This window comes from Biomphalaria glabrata, chromosome 13 (assembly GCF_947242115.1).
Source record: "Biomphalaria glabrata chromosome 13, xgBioGlab47.1, whole genome shotgun sequence".
Classification (NCBI taxonomy): Eukaryota; Metazoa; Mollusca; class Gastropoda; family Planorbidae; genus Biomphalaria; species Biomphalaria glabrata.
Window position 1 is genome coordinate 27,558,843 of NC_074723.1, and position 25,474 is coordinate 27,584,316.

Below are 25,474 nucleotides of genomic sequence, written 5' to 3' on the forward strand. Positions count from 1 at the left end.
CGCGCACAAATAAACTTCCCCTATTTCAATAACGTTGCAAATCTTGGAAGTACCGGTATCTACTAGATTTCTTTAATCTGACATTCAAGTCAAGACTTGGAAGTATCTACTTGACTACTTTAATCAGAAATTCAAGTCTAGACTCAGATTTAAAATTGTTTTTGTTATCAGTCCAATGAGTTCACTATGATATAAGTATTGATAAAAAAAAAATCATATCAAACAATAGTTTAATAAAACCTCAATAATTTTATTTATTCACATTTTAATTTATCAGCTCACTTATAAAGAAACAACTATTACACACCCACCTGAGCCATGAAGATATTGAAGTGTGTCTGGTATCTCTCGTTTCAAATGTTATTGACCAAATCAAGTAAGTGCAACTTGTTTTGTTGCAAATCTTTTGTCCATCTCTTCTGGACATTCTCCTGACACGTTAGTACTTGTCGTTTTCTACTTGTATTAAAAAGTGTTGGAGAATTTAGAGATGGACTTTATCTAGCCAGGTATGTACTAATCAAAATAATGAGTGAATGATTATAGTAACATTTCCTTCAGTAGAACTATATAAACAGACATTAAGGATGATATAATTTTTAAAAATGAATTACATACAAGAGGTTTAATATAATTCTGTTACATTGGCCTTTTATATAAAGTAGTAAAAAAACTTTATTGGGAATTACTTTGGCTATAGCATGATTTTAAAAAATTGTTCAACGAGTCACGTGATAAGACCCAAGATAGTGAAGCGACGACAGAGAAACAGGGCTTCACCTTTGTGTTGTATTCCATCTGACTTACTGAGGTCTCGCTACAAAGATTGTATACATCTAAGTCCAACTTCACAATCACTGGATGTACTAGGTTCGCATTACTCGAGATCAAGTGCACATTTAAGTCCGCAGTCTTTATCAATCTTTTTTTTTATTATTTATGTTTCTTTAAAAACCCAGCTTTGACAGTTTAAAAACTGAACTATTGCAACTGAATGTTACATACACCAATTATAAAACGCTGTTCTTATAAATAAAAGATGCTGGGGATTTATTAAAAACAAGCAGAGTATATACGGCGCTCCCTCAGTTGTAAGGGTTGGATCATTCCGAGGCTTCTCAATTTGCAAGAATGTGGTTTGGATGGCCCACACGACTGCAATATCTTAATGTGCGGACATGACATAATGTTAGAATACAGCTTTCTACATTTACTATACATGTACTAAACTTAGTCATGATTCAAATGCTAGCGAATGCAATTGTATTTTATTATTTTTTTTACAATACATATAGATCCATTCAAGTCAAAACTTCATGGAAAAACCTGGACGCTGATCTCAAAAATGGCTCTAAAGATTTTCCTAGAAATGTTACAGTTGATGTATATCATTGAGAAAAGAATGACCAGCTCGTTGGCCACACGGGGAAAAGTCTAGTTTGACTATTATCATTTTTCAAGTAAAAAATGAAATAAATTTAAATTTGGCAAAGGATTTCAATTTAGGTCTTTATCCAAAATCGGTTTTGAAAGGATTCTCGCGTTATTGAAATGACTATCGCTTTCGGGAATTTCCATATGTAATGTTTTTTTCCGTCTGAAGAGTTTAAAATCAATGAATGTTCATGAACATGTTGCGCAAAGTCTTCGAAGTCAAGATCTAAAGGCTTATCATTGGAATATTATAAAGTGTATTAGATCTATACATTCGCTTACCAGTAGAAAGGGGAGGGAGAGGGTTTTAAAATATTTCAATGCTTTTTTAATGTAACACTCATTAATTTTTAAGAGAAAAACAGTCGCTCTATAAGTTACAAAAAGGAGGTATTGTCTTTTTTGAAAAAGTATTTTAGATATTTTTTCTTGTTTGTTTGCAGATTCTGATCCTTTGTTTACTGAGAACGAAAAACTTTTGGACACAAATCTAACTTTTAAAATTGATCCACCATCTCTAATCCCAGGTGTACAGGTAGAGGTCAATCTACTGTGCACTTTCAGACGATATGAGTTCCCGGATATGGCTTCTGTTTTTTCTATGATTATCGCCCATTCCTCCAATCCAACTCTTCCGGTATACAACTACATCGCTTCCGTCAATCAAGTTGAGGGCCACGCCCACAATATCTCACACGACGTACGAATCATTTCCGGTTCTGTCGACAACAATGGAGAGTCCTCGCTTCACGTACGTTTCAACTATCCAGAAATCAATCTGACAGGCGCGTACATGTGTGAGGTCTATGGCTTTGACCAAATCGGGAAACCAATGACAAAATACAACTCACAGATTTTATTCACCAATAACATCACTGATGTATATTCGTTAGTACGTCAACATCAACATTTAGTTTCCTCATTGCAAGCATGCATTCAGAATCAGACAGAATTAGTTATTACACTATTGTCAATCCGTTTTCCAGTGTTATTGTCTAACTTCTACCCACCTGTTATTAACAATGGACACGCCTATTACCTTACCAAAAATCTAACCTATTTTGAATATTTTGCAGCTCAAAGAGTGTGTGAAGAGTTTGGAGGCTATTTAGTAGAGCTAGACGACCACAGTGAATTTATTTTCGTCAGAGATTTTATTTCTCCTTTTCATTTCTCCGAAGCCATCTGGACAGGGGCCACAGACCGCGGACACAACAATACATGGTTAAATCCACACAGCTCTACAATACCAACTTTTGATTGGGCTCCCGGGGAACCAAAACAAACCAGTCATTGCCAGTGTTTCCATAAAATTTATATCGGACTTCTTGGAGAGTGTTTTTGTACAGCACATAATTATAATTTTGCATACCTTTGTGAAGTTCCGCTACACATTTATTAAAGGGACCCAAAAAATGTCGCTGACGTTTAACAGTATTTTACGTAAGACAAGGCATGGCACTGCTATCTTATGACTGTGTTTTGAAGTAACCTTATCAATGAGTTTTGAAGTAACCTTATCACTGTGTTCAGAATAAAAATCTTTTCTTTGGCTGTTGCTTTTATAATTATTTAATTTGAAAGTTGTATTTGGTTTCTTCATTTCAGTTCGTTCACTGACATTTCATTCACTGACATTTCGTTCACTAACCTTTCGTTCACTGACTTTTCGTTCACCGACAAATCGTTCACGACTATTCGTTCACCCGACATATCGCTCACCAACAACTTGCTCACAGACTTGTTCCCTGACATCGACAGTTGGTTCACGACAAATCGTTCACACGACAAATCATTCACTGACAATTCGTTCACCGACATTTTGTTTACAGACAAATCTTTAATGGATAGTAACATAGTGTTTAATTTTGTTTACATTAAAACTTTTGTAGCTATTATTTCCCCCCCCCCCCCAAAAAAAAAAATTGATTGCTAGAGATCGGGCCTAATCTGAGTTTCTTTGTTAATTTTTTTTTTGCTTAATTCTTTGTTAATGAGGACAGTATGTGGTAAAAATTCTACTTTTAAAAATTGCGATCTTACAACAAGTTAGCTGAACAATTTAAATGGGACCTCACCTAACTATAGGCAACATTTTTACTATCATCATGTAGGCCTTCTATTACACTCATGTCCGTCATATAGTCTTGTTCGACCTACCCATATTTGCTTATCTTCTCAATAGCGGTCCAGATGTTTAATTAACATACCTATTCCATCATGCCGTTATGGTCAACCCTCTTGAAGGCCTTCTTAGGCCTCCCCCTTTTTTATCTACCCATTCACCTGGATACTCTAGTTAACACCTAGTTGAGTGCTAGACAGAATGGCGGCTCTAGGAGTAATTAACATTTATCGGACAGGGAATCATTACTCATAAAAAGAGAAATGATTCATTGACCAGTCATTGTTTTTTTACATTCATCTACGCGTTTGCAAAAACATTGGTGAAAGTTGTTTATAATTGTTATCTTTGAGAATTTTAAAATTATTTTTTAATTTATTTATATTTGTTTACTTTTTTTAAAAATTTTCTTTCACCTAACTTAACATGCCATTTGTACTACAACATTAAACAATGAACAAAGAGTTAACAAAAAAATTAACAAAGAAACTCGGATTAGAATTTTTTTTTTTTTTTTTGGAAATATTAGCTAAAACGTTTTAATGTAAACAAATTAAACACGCGACGAGAAAATATAATACTACCAGGTGACCGAGCCTCGCTCGGATGAATTATTTGTTAAGGAAGGATATATACCTGATAGGGCCGGACTTAGGCCACTGCAACTTATGCGGCCACAGTGGGACCCGCACTTTCATAGGCCCCGCGCTAATTGTAGGTGTAAATTATTAAATGAAAACATTGTAACTTATATAATAGCAGGTTTTACGCGGCTTCCTGATTATTCAAGGGCTAGTGGAAATCTCTTGTAATTTCAAAATAGACGTATGTATTTTCTAATACAAAATCTTAATGTTGATATCATGCGTATCCCTAAATAAACTAGGCCCCGCGCAATCCGTTTCGCATAGGGCCCCGCAATTGCTAGGACCGGCCCTGATACCCGAAGTCATTTTGGGAATATTTTTGTAATTATGAAAATGAACGATCGGGTAAAGACTAACTATCTTAAGAGCTGCTTTTTCGTTCTGTTAGTTCTCAATGTAATTGTACATGGCGATTAGAATAGAAAGTCTCTTAAGTCCCCCCCCCCCCAAAACAGTGTAGAAAACCCACAGCTCTTTTGCGTAAAACTATTGGGCTATTATTAGCTTGGAAGAAAGTCTTTGCAGTGTAACTTCTAAAATGGTTACGTTCTGACATTTAATATTACAATTAGTATATTCATTATGGCTTTAATACGAAGCATCAAGTGATGCTAAATTTTTACGTTATAGGGTAAAACGTGCAACTTGTAACAAAGTAAAACAACGCATTTTTTCTTAAGAGACTTAAAAACATCGTATAGAAGAGTTATTGTGGGGCATCTCTGTTACGCCGACCACCTTTCAGCTCACTAAAAAAAATGATTGCCTTTGGCGTATGCTCATACTCCATACAGGAATCGTGCTTAGCCCAGCGTGATGGTCGGACTATTAGAAGTTCATACCATTTCGCAAGAATATCGCTGTTTGTAGTGCAGTCTTGCCACCGTATGTCCGTGATGCTGTGCAAACATCTTTGGTGAAGGCGTTCAAAAAGTCTTAGTTGCTTCCTATAAAGTACTCATGTCTCAGATTCACAAAGAGGGGTTGAGAGAACGACTGCTTGGTAGACACTGATTTTTGTAGGCAGGCGGAGCGATTAATTTCGCCACACTTTCGTTAGGAGGCGTCCAAAAGCACGACTATCCCTGATCACATATCAACCTCTCTTTAAAGCAATGCGTCCTTTGATACTATGCTTCCCAGATAATGTGAAGTTATCTACCACTTTAAGGGAAGTCTATGCGCGGTGATCATTGGGCTGAGTAGGTTTTATTGGTTGACTTCTGGAACATGACTTCCGTTTTACAGAGGTTTATAGGTAAACCAAAAGAGGCGGCAGCGTAATGAAAATTTGTTGACCGCGAGCTGGATATCATCAAGGCCAGCCTTAGGCCACTGCAACCTCTGCGGCTGCAGTGGGCCACGAACTTTTATAAGCCCAGCGCAATATCTAGGTGTAAATTATTAAATAAAACCATTATAACTTATAATAAGGTTCCCGTGGTATCCTTGTTTTTAAGGTGCTCCTGGAAATATCCTGAAACTCATAAAAATGTTCTTAAAATAGACAAAATTGTCATTTTGGGGTGTTAATTATTATGGTAAACGTCAATACTACGCATGATAAAAAAGGGATTTGAAATGCAATGACGAATTTATTATCCTTATCCCTACCCTGACTGGGCCGCACGCAATCAATTTTACATAGGGCCTGCAAATGTTAGGGCCGGCCCTGAATATCATATTCAGTGTGTGCAAATAAGGCGTAGAGAAGCTGTGTTATAACCATTTCCTATGTTTTGGTATGGGACAGTAGACTTCGAAACACATCGCAATAATTCACCAGCAAAATAATAACAAAGTAAAAGCTACCTACAGTCTACGCAAAATGTAAACAATTTAACTGTCGGTGATCAAGTTGTCGGTGAGCGATATGTCGTGTGAACGAAAGATATTGTTGTCTTTACAGATTCCCAATCCACTCTGCAAGCACTTAACAGCAGCACCACAAACAGCCCAAGAGAGTTGACAACACTAATTGTGATAATCCATCAGATGATATCAAAATTAAATATCAATATCACACTACAGTGGATCCCTTGACACATTGGCATCGTTGGAAAAGCTATCAAAGGCAGGTTCATCTATGGAACAACCTGATTAAGATGTCCAAATGGTTCGAGGCAAGCACGCCCCTTTTATGAACCATGTGACTAGAGAAAGGCTTTTATCTCGTGGCCAGGATGAGAAATTGACTCTTCACCGATCTCTCTGTCAGGAGGCCCCCGTCGACTAAGTGATTCATTTCTTCACACCCGTCTTGGCATGTTGCACGTTCTTCCGAACCTCTGCATGAATTTCTCCTTTCATGTGTGGCCGGAAGCTCAAGCCCCACGTGGGGGCCATCCTTATGCCTATGGAACAACCAGACAGACCTGTAAACTACCTCACCCTAAGGTCAATGTTAGTCAACAATCACAAAGAGGAGTGGCTCAACCAATGGGCATGAGCAAATACAGACAGAGCCATGTACAAAGAAATGACTATGCCTAACAAACTGGACAGTATTAACTTCCAAAGAACAATCTACAATTTTCCAACTAATAACAGGACACACACCTCTATTAAATTACCATCTGAACAAAATAAACTCCACACATCTCCCCTATTCAGACACTGCGCCCACCCTTATGAAACCGTAAACCATATGCTCTTTGAATTCCCCTCCCTAATCCACCTTAGGCAGACCCTACTTCCACTACAGCCCAACATAACCAACACCCTGTACGGCAGTGCTGAACAACTGAAGAAAACAACACATGTTTTTTCCTTGGCACAGAGCTGGCTAGAAGAAGAATGGATAATACGTCTTCGGGTGTTTCCATGTGTAGGCTTTATATTATTGAAGAATTGAATCATGGTTTATAAATTAATGCTTTGGGACATTTTGGGAATCGTCTTTTTATGTCTTGATCTAAAGGCCTATCATTGGAAGAAAAGTGTAGGAGATTCATGGGCGTAGCCAGGATTTTTTTCGGGGGGGGGGGTGAGCTTTTTTTCTAGAGATGGGAAACGAACCGAACCCGAACCGAACTCGAACCTCACTTATGACCGAACCGAACCGAACCCGAACTTTGAAACTGCTTGGTACGAACCCAACCGAACGAACCCTCCTTATCTTAACCGAACTAATTTTGCAATTTGTACATCCTTTTTTTTTAATTTTTGGTTTTAAAAAATTAAAAAAAAAATTACTTAAATATTTTATTTAAATTCTAATGATTCCATTATACTTTGAAAACTAGGGAGGGGGGGGGGGTATTTTGAAAACCTCAAAAAGAAAAAAAAAGCGGCGTGCTGGGGTTTCCATGGGTTTTTCCGTATGTGCCGACTCCCTTCTGGCCTTGAATTTTCGTGGGCTGGTTGCAATATTGGTTTTGAGTTGAATAGGCGCCCTCTAATTAGCTCTAGATCTAGACTCTAGTTCCTAGTAAGTACAAAGTCAACATTAAAATATTGTCACTTTTATTTGAGATGGCTGTTAGTTGAGAGTAGAATAGTTTTGGCCAATTAGAGAGTGTAGATATAAATCTACAATAAGTTCATTTATGTTCTAGTTTAAAATAAATTTTAATTATCTTCTATTAAGTGATTTATTTTTACAAAATTGTGAAGTATTCCATATTGGAATATTATCAGTGGCGTAGCAAGGATGAGGGAGGAAGGGGGGGAATGGAAAATCTACCCGGGCCCCCACTTGAGGGGAGCCCCAAATGAGTCTTTTTAACAATATTCAATATTACGCAAAATGCAGGGGCCCCCAAAGAGGTCCAGCCCCTCCCGGGCTCCCAAATGATGAAAAATTCCTAGCAACGCTCCTGAATATTTTTACTATTATTTTGTTTTGCATTATTGATCATCAGTATTTTTAATGCAGCGTTTCTCAAGCTTTGGGTCCTCCCCCGTGGGTGGGGATGGCGAGTACCTTGAATTGGGGGATGGGGAGACGCAACTTCCTGACAAAAAGGGGTGTCATAGAGTGTGTGTGTGTGTGGTGTCTGGTGGAGATAAGAAGAGGTTAAGCGACTGATTTGTGTTTATGCATTGATTATGATGAAATTAGCGTAATGCAAATGTGAAACGGCAGACAATCTTGAGACCTAGATTTCGTTTAAATATCAGTATATTTCATTAATATTACATCTCTATCAAAAGTTAAATATGTGAATATTGTAATAACAGTTAGGCAATATTGAGTTGTTCACATAAGAAATTTATTTTAAAGTTTATTAAGTTTATATGTTATTATAAGGCTTGTCTTCGAGTCCGAAGATTAGTGAGGAATGCAGTTTTTCCCATGGCTGCGCAGTCCCAGATGTGACCTATATATTTTGCCACATCTAGGGCAAGCATAACCACTGTCCGCAGGTGGTCCATTTAGTTTTTCTTTTCGCGTCTGCGTTTGTCCTCGGCAGCGGATTTTCTTTTGGTCTCAAATGTGTATCCCGCGGCCTTCAGGAGTGAACTCCAACTGACTCTTTCTGAGGCCGCATGCAGCCAGGTGCTCTCTTCTATGTCAGCTAAGCAAAGTTGACGCCTAAGCTGGTCTTTGAAGCGTTTCCGTGGGGCGCCTCTGTTATGGCGGCCACCTTTTAGCTCACAAAAAAAGAAATAAGACTGTCTTTGGCATACGTTCGTCTCCCATACGGGATACGTGCCGTGCCCAGCGAAACTGACGGACCATAAGAAGTCCCTCTATACTATCCTTACCGGTAAAAATATAAAACGCCTATATTGGTTCAATTGTACTAGCTGTTTGTAAGCGACAAACCAACGACCAACTAACAAGGAGAGGGGGCATAGAAAAAAAAAGTTTTATTTTCAGTGTAACTTATCTGAAAATTAGTATAATTACATGTTTAAAAATTAAAATATATTAAGTAGGAGATGTCATTTTATCTTCTAATAAGACCTTGTCAACTGTAGACTGCTTTTTGCGAGGCGCGTATGACCAATATGGGTCAAAACGTTTTGAAGAAAACATTTTAAAACATCTCCACTATTGAGATTCTTCTGCATTTTTTGTCTCAGAATAGTCGAATTTCTTCCGTATATTGCAATTTATTATAGTGACGACTTATGTGTGAAAAAAAAATCCTCGATAGAGAAGTCTTGACACGAAGAATATTTGTTTTTTTATTATGATGAATAGTGCGTTCTGAAAGAAAGCACATCGATATTAGCCTTTTAAAAAAATATCTCTTCTTACTAATAAAAAAAGGTTAAAATACGCTTAGCGCCCAGTCATGCCCAGAATTAAACCGCTTCTCCATTAAGAAATTTTTACAATGCTTAAAATGTACATAGGCAACATTTTTTTGGGAAAAGTATTGCCCATAGGCCTGTTATATGTTGCAAAGTATTTGTTTTATTTAAAAATTAAACTTAAAGTGTTTTATCTGATAAATTGTATTAAACCTTATAACTTAATTTTGCTATTACATAATTTCATAACATCGAACCGAGCCGAACCCGAACTTTAGACCTGACCGAACCGAACCGAACCCGAACTATACTCGTCATCTAACCGAACCGAACTCGAACTTAAATCTGATCGAACCGAACCGAACCCGAACTTTAAAAGTTGGGTTCGATTCCCATCTCTACTTTTTTCTCCCCAGTTTGGACAAGAAGACATGGCCTAAAGTGTGATAATGTGCCAAAAACCTCAAACTCAAGAAGACGTAAAGGAAAGATCACTCTTTTATTTCTGCAAGTCGGACTAGAGTTAACCCACGTAAATTTAGCGGCGAAAAAAAAAGAGGTGGGGGGGGGGTGAACAAATAATTTACTCTGTAGCAGGGACCAGGGCCGGACTCATCCGTTGTGAGGCCCTATGCGAAACGGATTTCGCGGGGCCAAGTTTGGGTAGGGATACGGATAATGAGTGAAAATTAAGAACATGTATTAGAAACGTAATTCGTATTTGCATTGTATTCATTCTTTACTACTTACAGAATTACTAAACAAGCCTTGCATGTAGGCAAGTAATTCAGTACATCATAAAAATTCTATTTCCTACATAGATCTCGCTTAATAGCAGGAATTACCAAATGTTTCAATCTTTCTACGAGAATTGTTGATCTCAACTTCTCGCGAGAAGCTTCTATAACCAGATTCCAAAATTACGTGTATTGCATAATGCCGTTTTTTTTTATCGCGCGTAGGATTGGTGTTTTCCATATTGAATGACGCCCCAAAATGACTTTTTTTTTATATATTTCAGGAGATTTGTATGAGTTTTCAAAAGAATTTAATAATTTCCGGATATTTCCAGGACTTTTTCGTATATTTTGCAATTTCTGGAGATTTTCAGGAGCTCCTGGTAAATTGACAGGAGGCCGCGGGAAATCTGTTATGTTATAATATGGTTTAATTTAATAATTTATACACCTAGAATTAGCGCAAGTCCTATGAAGGTGCGGTGGATGCAGTGGCATATGGCCGGCCATGCAAAATAGAGGCGTATGCTACGCCGCCGGTCGACAAGCTTTAATTATTTTTTTTAAATATTTTACTATATAATACTTTTTATAATGTAAGTATTGCCTTTAAATTTGTTTTAAAAAATGTTTTTTCTTGTTAAATTTAACATTCATTTGTTATCAAGAGCAAAATAATCGCTCTAATGGTTGCATACAAATATGAGGTATTGTCTTTTTAGCGGCCCCCGTAAGGGGAAAAAGCCGCTATTAGGTTTGTGCAAAATGTCCGTCTGTCCGTCTGTCCGTCTGTCACACTCAGATCTCGAAAACTAGAAGAGATATGAAAAATATTATTTCATCATTAAATCCGGCTTGAAAAGTTTAGGTGCAACGGCTACTTTTGGTTTTCTAAAAGCAAACCGTTTAATTTATAAAATTAATTATGCAAGCGATTTTTTCATAAAAATACACCAATTCTAAAACAATTACGTAAATGTAAGGGAGGCAATGTTACAATATGCTAACAAAGATGGACAATTTTTGTGTATTTTCAGTATCACTAAGTCAAATATATTTTTAAAATGTACAGGAAATGTTTACAACAAATACAAATAATAGTTAAAGACGTTTTTTCTGGTCAACTAGCTGCTAAAATTAAAAGAAAACATTTCTGTTTGTTTATAAAGGCTAATAATGCACTTTGTATGTAAATATCACGCACATTTTTTTTAATGGACTTTTTATGCAGTGATTTTCGTGCAGTAGCGTAACGTCGCAACATGATCAGGTGCTAAACCAATTCCTTAAACTTTTTTTTAAAAATCAGATTTTATTTATTTTTTGTTTAGTGCCCCCATCCGAATAAAAGAAGCTTATTTTTGTGCGTTTTGTCTGTTGGTCGGTCTGTCCGTCACGATTAGATTTAAAAAACTAGAACTCTAAAAGCTATTGAAAATCGGATTTACCCTTTAATGTTCCTCCCATAACATCTCAATAGTTTTAAGTATCTAAAATTGATTGTTCCGGATTTTTTTGTGCAAAACTAATCAACGCCAATAAATGTTTGTTTGCTCTTCTAACTTATATTACATTCAATTTCCATGCTTAAACGTTGCCAAAACACATTATCAATAATATGTTGTTCCGTTTTTTATGTAAATAGCATATTAATGCTAAATCATAATCTCTATACTGACTTATATTTCATTAAGTGTAAAAATGTTCCGGATATTGTTTTATAAAACATGAATTATGCCTAATGATTGTTTGAAATCGCATAAGGCTTTTGAAAAAGTAATTTACTAGAATTGATTACTGAAAATTACTTTTTAGACATTTAATTTTCTTGCAAAACATAACATAGAAGTTTTGTAATCGATAAAGAAAGTTCCGGATTTTGTTTCTTACAAATCGTCGCCAGAAATTTCCGAATTTATTTAAAAATCTACTAACGCCAAATAATTGTTTGAACTCCCTCTTCTAATTAATAAACAAATAATCTTCTCATTTACGAAATAATGTTTTTACGGATTTTCATGAAAAATATTTTAACTCACTACTCTCTTACAGTACATTTAACTTTCTACCTAAAACATTAAAAAATCTAATTATCGTTAATATTATGTTCCGATTTTTAAGGAAAACAGAATCCAAACACCAAAGTAAGGTATGAAAATCTCTCCACGTGGCTGTAGTACATCTAATTTTTATACGAGACCATCCAAAAAATTTAATTAACGGTATTACATTTATCTGAAATTCTCTTTTTCTTTTACTATTTATACAAACATCCGGTTAAATCTATTATATAAACTTTTCAATTGTGTTCATACCTAAAAATTATTGCGATGTTTTGAAACGTAGAATAAAGGTTAATCAATTTTTAATAACTTTTAGTTGTTTTTTTTATATCAAGATAACGGACAGACCGACTGACAGACAAAACGCAAAAACAATGTGGCTTTGATCCTTTTTAAATAATATCTATTAGAACTCAGTGCACCAATGTCTATGAACCCTCGTTAAATATCTCGTGTAAATAAAGACATTTTTTTTTATGGTACCGGTACTAGCCTATTGTGAGGTAATGGAATTTTTTTTCTTTGACGTCATATGAATGGACTCTTTAAATGTAATGTTAAAAGAACGCACTCGGTGCACCAATGTCTATTAACCCTCGAAAAAATTGCTTGTATTAATGAAAACATATTTTAGTCTAACTAAGCCGTGTGACGTAGTGTTTTTTTTTCCTTTGACGTCACATGGAATGAATTCTTTAAATGAAATGCTTAAAGAACGCACTCGGTGCACCAAAGTCAATGAACACTCGATAAATGGCTCTTATAGATGAAGGCGATTTTTAGTCTAGCTAGGCCGTGTGACGTAGTGTTTTTTTTTCCCTCTGACGTTATATGGAATTAATTCTTCAAATGAAATAAAAAAAGAACTCGGTATAGTAATGTTTATTAAGCCTCGTTATGTAACTCGCGTTTAAAAAAGGAATGATATCTTGATTTAGATCTAATCTAGATTTTTTAAACTAGATCTAGATTTTTATTACAGTATATCTAGATCTGGATTTATATTCTAATTAAAATTATTTTAGAGTCTAGATCTAGAATTTCTAGATCTAGTTTAGACTAAAATAGACTAGATTAAGATGTAGAATTTCAATTTCTAAACTTAAAGTGTAAAAAAAAAGTGTAGATTTTCATTTCCAAACGTTTTGATCAATATTGTAATGTTTTAATATACTAAAACTAATCTACTATTTTTTTATTAAATTTAAATTTAAATTTACGGCAAATGAATCTTTGAAACATTATTACTTTTGACCATCGGATGGCTGCCTGGTCGTGCGGTTTGCGCGCTGGACTGTCGTTCAGATTTATGGATGGCCCAGGGTTCAAACCCTGCCCGCTCCCATCCCCCGTCGTCCTGCGGGAGGTTTGGACTAGGAAGTAATTATCTTCAACTCTGAAGGAACATCCGAAACGTGTAAAACATTTTACATCAAAATTAAATCACCTCTTGAATATTATTTGCGAATATGCAGATCCGACAGGGATCCGACTTCGACGGGGGCCGCCTCTGAGTTTGTGTAACACAAACTCTCTTTGTAATCTTGTTTTTTTTTTTTTTAAGTTTTTTTTTTTTTTTTGCTTTTCTTGTTTTACAATTTAAGTCACACTTTCGGAGTGGAACTTTCTGGGACGGCAAAACCTTGGTGAGTGGATGCGTTTCTTAATGATCTTCTTAGATATTTGACAGTTGATAATATCTTTGGGAAAAAATTACTAGCTCGTTGGCCACACAGGGAAAACTCTAGTGTGACCGTTTTAATTTTTTTAAAGTATAAATATTTATCTTGAACAGACTACGTCTTTAGGTAGGCTCCATTAAGGTACTCAGTTATTAAGAGCTAACTAATCGCTCTTTTAAAATTATTTCTATAAAGCTTATATCACTCCGTCTTTCTGTATAGAACAAATTTTTAAATTACAAAAAAAATAATTTTAATATATCTATTTTTATTTTTGAAAGCATATTCATTGTTTGCCTTACACACTGAAATCTCTCTATAACAAGACCTAAACAATTTTTTTCTATGTACCGACTCTCAATAAAAACGCACATTCACACACATCAGATTTCTAAAAACAAACTTTCTCTTATCCATCCTAATTATAAATACACATCTACGACATCTGCTCAATCAATCTTTGTTTTGTTAAAGCAGTTTCCCAGAGACGAAACATGACCACGCCAAGACGGCTATAGACTGTAGAATGTCCACGAGACCCGAGGCTTGTAAAGTTACTGCAGATGACGTCACACAACGTTGGTACATTAATATTGGGCTAAAAGAGTTCATGGACTGTAAACATTGTCTGAAAGAAAAAGACAAGAATGAATACACTAAACACATTTCTTTCATAATAATTAGGCAGTGCAGTGACCTGTGACCTACATATTTCTGCGCTAGTTTTCGGCAAAAACTTTTCTTTGCTTCTCAAATGTGTCTTCAGCGGCCCTCGTAAGAGCTCTCCAACTGTCTATTTCATCTGCTACCAGCAGTCTAAATTTAAGCTCGCCAAAAAAGATCGTCTTTGACAAGCGGGAGTGTCCAACCCAGCGCAGCTCTCGAATAGTAGATTTAGTGCTTCTATACTGCTCACACCAGCCTATAGAAATAACCATGCCAGTGCCAGTGTATGCCCATTAAGTTGTCCATAGTTCTACTTGAGATAACATCTACATCTAGATTTCATAGAATTATAAGACATTGTCAGCAAGTGCCACGCTAAAGAATGCACCATGTTACATTGAAAGCCGCCAGGTCGTGCGTTATGCGCTTTTGGACCGACGTCTTGAAGGTCCCGGGTTCAAACCCATGCCGCTACTTTCCAAGCCTTTCTGCTGGAGCTTTGGGCAAGGTGTAATAATCCGGAACTCTGAAGGAACATCCAAAACATAAAACAAACAAACAAACAAACCAGAACAAGTTGTAACTTGTTTAGTTACATCTGGCACAGAGTTTATACCTAGCACAGTGATACCTAACATATAATGAGTTCAGGCCTAATACAGTGATACACAACATATACAGAGTTCAGGCCTAGTACAGTGATACACAACATATTTTGAGTTCAGGCCTAGTACAGTGATACACAACATATTTTGAGTTCAGGCCTAGTACAGTGATACACAACATATACAGAGTTCAGGCCTAGAACAGTGATACACAACATATATTGAGTTCAGGCCTAGTACAGTGATACACAACATATTTTTAGTTCAGGCCTAGTACAGTGATACACAACATATTTTGAGTTCAGGCCTAGTACAGTGATACACAACATATTTTGAGTTCAGGCCTAGTACAGTGATACACAACATATTTTGAGTTCAGGCCTAGTACAGTGATACACAACATATTTTGAGTTCAGGCCTAATACAGTGATACACAACATATACAGAGTTCAGGCCTAGTACAGTGATACACAACATATATTGAGTTCAGGCCTAGTACAGTGATACACAACATATTTTGAGTTCAGGCCTAATACAGTGATACACAACATATACAGAGTTCAGGCCTAGTACAGTGATACACAACATATATTGAGTTCAGGCCTAGTACAGTGATACCTAACATATATTGAGTTCAGGCCTAGTACAGTGATACACAACATATACAGAGTTCAGGCCTAGAACAGTGATACACAACATATATTGAGTTCAGGCCTAATACAGTGATACCTAACATATAATGAGTTCAGGCCTAGTACAGTGATACCCAACAAATACAGAGTTCAGGCCTAATACAGTGATACCCAACATATTTTGAGTTCAGGCCTAGTACAGTGATACACAACATATTTTGAGTTCAGGCCTAGTACAGTGAAACCCAACATATTTTGAGTAGGCCTAGTACAGTGAAACCCAACATATTTTGAGTTCAGGCCTAATACAGTGATACCTAACATATATTGAGTTCAGGCCTAGTACAGTGATACCCAACAAATACAGAGTTCAGGCCTAGTACAGTGATACCCAACATATAATGAGTTCAGGCCTAGTACAGTGATACCCAACATATTTTGAGTTCAGGCCTAGTACAGTGATACACAACATATTTTGAGTTCAGGCCTAGTACAGTGATACACAACATATTTTGAGTTCAGGCCTAGTACAGTGATACACAACATATTTTGAGTTCAGGCCTAGTACAGTGATACCTAACATATAATGAGTTCAGGCCTAGTACAGTGATACCCAACAAATACAGAGTTCAGGCCTAGTACAGTGAAACCCAACATATTTTGAGTTCAGGCCTAGTACAGTGATACACAACATATTTTGAGTTCAGGCCTAATACAGTGATACACAACATATACAGAGTTCAGGCCTAGTACAGTGATACACAACATATTTTGAGTTCAGGCCTAGTACAGTGATACACAACAAATACAGAGTTCAAGCCTGGTACAGTGATACCCAACATATATTGAGTTCAAGCCTGGTACAGGGATACCTAACATATACATTTCTGTACGAGAGGGTCGTGCCGCACGATAAAATCCTCTATTCCAACAGAACGTAGCTCTGCGGCTTCATAGGAAATTGTGGGTTGGAACTTGAGACCAGGATGGTACTGCATCAAGGTCGGATAAGGTCCGTGAAGTGAAGTTTATGCATGAATGACCTATTTTATATATTGGATATGTCTGTCTAGCAAGAGCTGTTTGAATTGTTGCTTTGAAGTCATGGATTGAGGCAGGGGCGGACTGGGTATCAAAATCGGCCCGGGCATTACCATATAAACCGGCCCACAAATGGCATGTAATATTTTTTCGGTTGGGGGGGGATTTTTACCCCACTCCGCAATTTATATATATAAATATACATATATATTAGTGTGTGTGTGTATGTAATTAATCTTCATTACATTCTGATCTTTCATTCTTTCAAACGTTTTTTTTTACCCTATAATACTCTCTTCCTATAATTAGTGCAAAGACAGTACACACCGCCAAAGGGCGGCTAGGGAGTCCGGGTGAGCGCTGCGAGCTCCCCCAACGGGAACCAACATTATTTCCGTTATTTTAAGCTTTAAAAAATGCATATTCTGAGGTATCTACTGTGCAATTAGCCTGCAACTCTTCCGCTAAAAAAATTCAAAAACCAAATGTGCTATTCAATGTAGTCCAGCGACTGGTAGAAAATGGTAAAATGCTTTAGTTTTTGTATTGGAGGTGGAAGGGAAACCACAAAACCCCTTTTGGCTACGCTCATGAAATTAGGTGACTGTAGTTTGCTTAAGTTGGCTGCACTGGGGCAGCAAGTAAAGTTTCCCTTTCAGACAATGAGGTCTGAGGCAAGTGATGGTTTGAAGACCCTTCCCTCCCGGCTACGCCCATGTGTTATATTATAGGTGTAAGCCTAATTCTCTTCAAAATAGATCAAGTTTGATAACGCATCGAAAACTGAATATATGCATTCGTAGGATTACATAATGTAGTCTATTTATACATGTATGTAGTCTGAAAACTATAAACAATACAATAGCAGCCTAATGAGTTTGAAGTTTTTTGGTATTACTTATAGATTACAGACGTTTCTTCAAAAAATAAGATTTTTACGTCTTACGCATTTCATTTGTCAATCTAGTCATGCATGTTGATCTGTGACTTAAAATATGCTAAATCATTGGTTTTCCTGGCTGACTCAGGCAACACATTCCATAAAAAAGATAAGAGAAAGCAGAACTGTTAGAAAGACACTTACTTAATGTGAAAAGCTCTTGCTTCCTCCTAGTAGGTAAAACGTACCCCCTAAGGGAGAAAATTCATAAAAAAAAAAGTTTGGCAAAAAGAATGTTTATTTTTTATGTCATAGCTTTACAACAACACATACTACAAATGTACAAGGTTTAAAGACTGAGTTATTTATATTAAAATAGAAAAATACAAAACAAAAAAAAAAGAGTACTATTTACCCTCCCAAGAGTCTAAATAGTACCAGCATGGAGGGTAATAAGTACCAACTATATATATACATAACAATGCAGAAAGATTCACAAACATAACTCAGAAGTATAAGTATAAACATTTTCACAACCTGCACATGCAATATGCACCCAAGAAGCACATATTAAACATTGTATCATATCTTCTTTAAGGTTTTCTTCGCATATAAAACAATACCAATTTTGACTTTTCTCACTCTCATTCTGACCAAACTGAATAGAAATTTTACTTTTTTTTTTCTTTTGTGTTGCAGGAATAATTTGAGTTTGTTGTTTTTTACTTTTTTTTGCAATTGCAGCATCCACAAGAATTTTTTTATAGGGACTGGAAGTTAAAATTTCAGATTGAAAAGATTTTTTTTTCTGTTTAACATCCATGGGGGGTTTTTCTTTGACTGGGATAGGAGAGATTGCAGTTACAGGGATGTATTTAGACTTTGATTGCCGAGAAGGAATTAAGCAATCATAATGGCCTACATCATCTCCAATATTTGTAAATCGAATAACTACTGCAGGGGAGGAAGGAAAATCATTCATGCCATATTTTAAAACAACATTACTAGTTGCATTCATAATGACAATTGGCTTTCTGAGCAGCTTCGTAGTTGCTATTATCTCTAGCTCGCCAACCATAGTATTTGGTCTAGAAATACTATCTAGCCTTTCAAAAATATTGTCAAATTTTGCATGTGGCATGTCAGCACACAATGTTGCTGCATCAAGGTCAGTATAATGCTCAATGTTTTTACAAATATAGTCAACAACGTGTGCTCTAAGAGAGTCTGCCAATGCCTTTTCTTGTATTTTAACTTGCAGGCTACATACAACTCCACTTGAATCTCTGTCAGTTAGCTGGAGATGTTCATGTAATGAAATGCAAATGCTTCTAAAAAAGCATCTGCCGTCAGGCTCTGTTGGAATTGCATTGTACGCAGATATAGAAAGTTCTAGGTGAGAATAATTTGAATTAATGGAGCTTTGAGCAGTTGCACCAAATCGTGGTTCATTTGATGAAGTGAGTGGGGATGTTGCAACTATTGTTGAGGAGTCTGATGATGACTGCACTAACAACTGATCATGTTGGGAATTTGAGGTTGAAGGGATGGGTTCTACAGGAATATTTATAACTGAGCAAATGGAGGTTTCAAAATCACTTTCAGTGAATATATGTCGATTGCAAGGCCATATGCCACATTTCAAAAAATCATTAGCAAAATTTGCGACCGAAGATGCTCTTGGGTATGCTCTACCTAAGATGGTAGCCACCTGAAATACAGTAATTCCTCTACCTGGATGATTAAAAAGCCACTTATCTGACTCTTGTACATAACAGCTTTGCAGGGGCTTAAAAAACGAGACATCCAAAGGTTGAAGCTTATGTGTAGTATGAGGGGGCAAGCTGAGCATAATAACACAAGAGTTACTTGCAGCAGTGATGGCTTGCAAATTTTTTGCTGTGAGAGGTATGTCCATCCAAGATAAGAAGAACAGGCTTTTCTTTTGATGGTTTTACACTGTTTATAAAATGATCCATCCATTCTGAAAAGCTATCTGCAGTCATCCAGCCACTTTCATTGCATACAGCGATTGTTCCTGGAGGAGCACCATCTAAAAGTTCGCCCTTCATCCGTTTTCGCTTGTAGACAAGCATAGGTGGAATAGCATTTCCTGCTGCATTAGCGCAAAATATTGCTGTGGTGGTAAGACCTCTTTCTGCACTGGTCAACTTCCCCACCTGATGCCTTCCTGTCAAGCTCACCACTTTTTGCTGTTTTTTCTGGACAGTTGAGAGCGCTGTTTCATCGGTATTGATGATCCTAAGAGCATCTAATTTATTTTCTGTAATGATGCTTTCAAGTTTGTCAAAAAATCTGTTAACTGCTATCTTGTTAAAACCGGTACTACGCGCAAGAGATGTTGCTTCAGGTTGTCGCAAGCTCAGATTGTGACGTTTCTTAAAATCTCTAAACCAGTCTTTTCCTGCCATTCCTTCTGTTTTATTAAATCTGTGAGACAAGCCATTTTTTTCTGCTCTTTGGTATGCAAGACATCTTATATCGTTTCTGGTCAGGCCGAACAGCTTTCCTTCCAGTTGATTGATGTGACTGACAAGTTCATTCTCAAGCTCTGCTGGGAGAACTGTCATTCTACCTCTTTGTACTACATTCCCATTCGCAAACTTGTTTTTTCCATCTAAGTGTCTTTTTAGAGTTGGTTTAGGTATACCGTAAAGTCTAGACACTTCATTGAGACCATATTTATTCCTCAATGCCTCTAAGGCTTTCTGAAGATCCTCCGGGGACGAGGTTGAAGCTCTGCCCCTGGGTAAAAAAAATAATGAATGTAAATGATTATTAAATAGATTGCTATAGTCTATATGGTATTTTATTTATTTTTTTAAAATGTAGATCTACTTATAGTTAAGGGCTAGATTATGTTTAGTCTAAAATTTAGATATAGCCTTAATTTTATTAAATCTAAATCTACTAGATTAGTACCTTAATTATCTTTTTTAGTCTAGACTCTATAGTCTATAGTTATAAAGAAAGTTATTGTTACATAGACATAGAGTAGAGTATAGAGGATGATAGAATATGATTCTAGAACTAGATTATATTATAAATCTAGATCTAGATAGTAGAAAGATCTTTAGCAATTACTAGATCTTGATTCTAGCTTTAAAACATAAAATAAGAAAGTTATTCGATCTACATCTAGATATTATGTCGAGATCAACTGTGGGGCTAAATAGTACCGAATGTCGGATAATTAGTACTTCCGGTACTTTTTACCCTCCTGGCGCCGGTACGATTTACCTCAAGGGGTCAGCCCACATAACGGTTTATCATATTAACATGTCTAAAAATAACTGATGTACTGAGGCATTATTTTCAAGAGGAAAGGTTGGTTAACAATGCAATAGCTTTTGGAACATGATAGGTTGCCTCATTAGATAATTATACAATTTCTAACATGTGCAAAAATTACATAAAAAAAGGTAAAAATGAATAAAACCTTACCGTTTTGTTGTCTTTTGATTAAGCTCCATAAAATTAACAAGAATGATGACGCTATAGTTGTAGGTCAATATGCCAGGTTTTTTATTTCTAAAGACCATTTCTAAATATGAAAATTTTCGGTGGTACGAATTAAACAGTGGTACGTTTTACCCCCCTTTCCCCTACATTCTCAAAAGCGCGATCTGTATATTAATATACCATGACCCATTATTTAAAATATAAATCTCCTTTCATTAAATATCGGATGTGACAGCGCTATATACATTATTGTAATTATTGTAATAATTTTCATCATTAATGACTTCATACTAAGCATAAGTTTTCCATTAATTATAATAGTATAAAAATTGATTTAGATCTAGATTTATTTTTTAAATAATTTTTTTGTAAGCCTTAAGTGTAGTATTTTTAGATCTATGTTATTGAAAATAAACACAAAGAAACTTCTTTTTTTTTTTTCAAATCGCAGAAAGTAGAACTTTATACCCATATTGAGCTGTGAATAAGTTGGGTGGTTTGTAATTTCCCGGCTGTGTGTATGTGTTAAAGTTAATTTCTATTAAGTATTGTTATAGAGATAATTGTCGCGCCTATCTTTTTTTTTTTTTTTGCTGCGTTATATCAATGTTTTCTAACTTAACCTCTCTCATCCCTCTTTTTGGTTTAATTTCATTGGAACCATTAAAAGACGGGGAAGGGAAGGAGCAAAAAAAAATGGGAGTGCCATCAAAGGCCCATGTCGACCAGCAAAATGATTAGGCCAAACACAACCTCGAAGACATCAAAGCAGTCCATGCCGCTCTTGCATAGCAGAAAGTACGGTTTAACGTTTTGCAAATGATAATACGTACAGTGTATAGTGTAATTTTATTTTGATATTCTTGTTTAATTTTAAACAAAATTAATTGTAATAAGAATTTTTAAAAACAAACAAACAAGAAAACGTGTTCGGGCCTTCGTGTCACTTTTTTTTAAAGTTGTCTGCATTGAAATTTTTTTTTCTTTGGTCGCGACCAAACTGGCCCATTTGGTACCGGCCCACCGGGCATTTGCCCGTTTGCCCATATAGCCAGTCCGCCCCTGGATTGAGGACCATCTTGCTACTTACGTTCTCCTCTTACGCCCAATCAGCAGATTTGCATTTATCATACCCAATCAGTAGTGCTGCATCTGTCATACCCAATCAGTAGTGCTGCATCTGCCATACCCAGGGGGGGGGGGGGTATGGCGAGAATGAATATGTTACTTTGATATTTTGGTATGATAGTGATATCCCCTTGTTTAGTACTCCCAGGTTACGAATGTGAATAGTGTTGCACGTGTTATGAACTGAATGATTTAGTCTTTGGTGAATGTGCGAGATAGTGTTTTAGTTAGTGAGGTCTTGTTCTCGGTCCGGGAAGGTTGTACGGTCGTTTCCTGGACTGGTGTTTGTATTATTTCTTGAGAGTAATATAAATTGTGAGCTTTATTTGATATTAAAGAGTTTTTGGTATTCATTGTGAGATGGAGTTTAAGTTTATTGAGTATTAATTGTTCTTATTTGTGTAACCCAAGCAAGTTGTTATTTGTGCTGCATCTGCCATACCCAATCAGCAGTGCTGCATCTGCCATACCCAATCAGCAGTGCAGCATCTGCCATACCCAATCAGCAGTGCTGCATCTGCCATACCCAATCAGCAGTGCAGCATCTGCCATACCCAATCAGCAGTGCAGCATCTGCCATACCCAATCAGCAGTGCTGCATCTGCCATACCCAATCAGCAGTGCAGCATCTGCCATACCCAATCAGCAGTGCTGCATCTGCCATACCCAATCAGCAGTGCTGTATCTGTCACACCCAAAATGTAAATCGTTGAGTTGAGCCGGATGTGGACTTACACTCCCAGTCTGGCTTTTAAAAACACGAAGTACTCCACAAAACTTGGTTCACATGATATGTAAATGTTTATCAAACAGAAGATATATGTAGCTTGGATACTGAAAATAAAAACACATGCATAATAGGCTAATGAGATAGCAGACTATCTATATTATAAAGTAGAAAGTAAGGCGTATGCATGTATACATTCATGTGTGTGTGTGTGTATGTATGTGTGTATGTATGTATGTGCCGAATAGAAATCAAAACCGTTTGACCAATCTTTAATAAAACTTGGCAGAAATGTTCCTTGGATACTAATTTAGACCGTTGTGTATGTATTGTAGCCCTAATACAAACTTAAGACCCTAAAAAAAAAATTGCCCAACTCTATAAAAGTATTGTATCTTATAAATCTAGGCCATGTTTACCATGTTGACATTAGAAAAGATCGAAAGGATTTAGGTCTAGATCTAATTTTAAGAACTACACTTTGCACAGATAGTTTTTTACTTTGAAACAAGAAAATTACAAAATGTAGTCTTTTGATTTCATTTTTTAATAAAAAAATAAGCTTCAAATTTGTGTTTCAAAAGCATTTTAACATAAATTCGTTCCTTATATCTGCGAATTTAGAATTTCTGGCGTACAATCTGTCATTAGATATTACCCGAAAGGTTACACATCTCTCTATTCCTAGGTCTAAAACTCTAATTCAACTCTAAGATGACAAAACTTCTCTTCGCAAAGATAGTTTTATTCTTTAACACATGAATATAGGCCTACTAATTATAGTTCATTCATTTCATATTTTAATCAAATTAACATTCAAATTGTTTTTTTCTAAAGCATTTTTCATACATTCTTTCGCCATTAGTGCAACTCTATTCTTGATATCGTGTGCTTCTAAATATAGATCTATGTCTATACACAAGCCAATCTTTTCATTGAAAAATTGCATTCAGGTCAATTAGCTATTTTTAGGTCCATTCTTAATATTTTTTATTCATGAATTCATGCATTCGCTTTACTTATATCATTATTATTTTCTTTAATTGTTTCTGATGCGCTATATCAGTGACTATATCAGCAATACGCAAGTAGAGGCCCGCGGGCAGCGGGTAATATCTGTCTAGTATTCTATAAAATTAAATCCGTACTTGTTAAGAGAGTAGACTGAAATATTTCTGGAGCTAATGTTGTTATTATTACTTAGATTTTTTTACGATATTGTTTGGAATATAAGCAGAAAAATAATAATAATTTATTCCAACAGACTTAATGAATTAGACTCTTATATTTTCAGATGCTGAACGTTCCAGTTCCTATACTAGATATTGTAGCAACATTTATAATTGTCTTTTATAATTTGGTACAGGTCTAAATGTTAATGAATGGTCAAAACAAGAAATTTAAATAGAATTGTTTTAGATGTTGAATGATCTTTTCTTTTTTTAAGATTTGAAGGAGTAATTCAAATATTGGTTTTCCAAAAAACGAGAGTTCCAACTTTACAGATTTCAATTTCTAGGAGTAACAACAAAAAGTTTTGACTGAGACAAGAAAAAGGCAGTTGTCAGAAAAAGAGAGAGCGAAAAGGGGGACTACTGTAGTCTATAATCTATTTTCCAAATACCACTGACTCATCTATCACAGTGTTGTGTGTGCGTGAGTGATATTAGTTTCATATGTGTTATCAAGGCTCACCGATAGACTTGACTGAGACCAGACAAAGGTTAGGGCAATGTCAGTTAGATGTTTGTCTTCTAGTGCTACTGATTGGTGGATAGGGGCAGACACAGACAATTTATTAATATTGGTTTAAGCGTGGTCTAGATACTCAACCAATACAAAGAGAAGTTTGGGGCAGACCGGGACACAACGCCGTTTAGTGTTAGCAGGGGCGTGTGTCGTGTGCTAGAGATAATGTAGCATGTAGGAGGTAGCTCTAAAGGACCAGGGTAAGAACATGTTGTTTTCGTTCGTTATACCATTAGAAGGCAGTTGGTTAAGAATAAATAGAATTTGCGCTTTAGCTAGTTGTTAGCAATATTCTGGTTATTTTTTTATTTAGAGTGACATTCTCTGATAGGACAGTCTCTGGAGTGACAGTCTCTAGAGGGACAGTCTTGTGTCTGTGAAGTCTTGAGATGGCCTGAGTATTTTACGATGTGAATCATTGACGACAGCAGATATTGATATAGATATAGAAAGTGAGCGACAGACGATGATCTACATAAATGACAGACAGATAACATATGTTGAACTCATGTACCCTTGTGATGTTGGATCTTGGAGCGTGCATTGAGGAGGGAACTGGTTGGTCTGGCAGAGAAGGGGTGAAAGACTATTGTTCTTGTTGTTTTATGTCATTTATTTTAGATGTATTAAAGTAATTATCTATTTGTATTATTCTACCATTAATCATAAA

General features: G+C 36.1%; 2 protein-coding genes across 4 annotated transcripts in view; one reads left to right on the forward strand and one right to left on the reverse strand.

The window, feature by feature from the left end:
* Nucleotides 1-215: 215 nt before the first annotated feature.
* Nucleotides 216-2,988, forward strand: LOC106076915 (uncharacterized). The gene is made up of 2 exons (XM_013237722.2): nt 216-376; nt 1,878-2,988. Exons 1-2 carry the CDS (start codon nt 319-321, stop codon nt 2,834-2,836), a joined length of 1,017 nt encoding a protein of 338 aa, XP_013093176.2. The 5' UTR covers nt 216-318; the 3' UTR covers nt 2,837-2,988.
* Nucleotides 2,989-14,141: 11,153 nt separating this feature from the next.
* Nucleotides 14,142-25,474, reverse strand: part of LOC106058171 (uncharacterized) — a 40,226-nt gene continuing 28,893 nt past the window's right edge. For 2 of the 3 annotated variants that reach the window (XM_056007754.1, XM_056007756.1), the window contains 2 exons: nt 23,064-23,162; nt 14,142-14,521 (listed from right to left, as the gene is read on the reverse strand). In XM_056007754.1, the coding sequence (XP_055863729.1) occupies nt 14,362-14,521; nt 23,064-23,162 (259 nt within the window). In that variant the 3' untranslated portion in view covers nt 14,142-14,361. The remainder of the gene's footprint in view (nt 14,522-23,063; nt 23,163-25,474) is intronic. The other variant, XM_056007755.1, reaches the window with a different exon arrangement.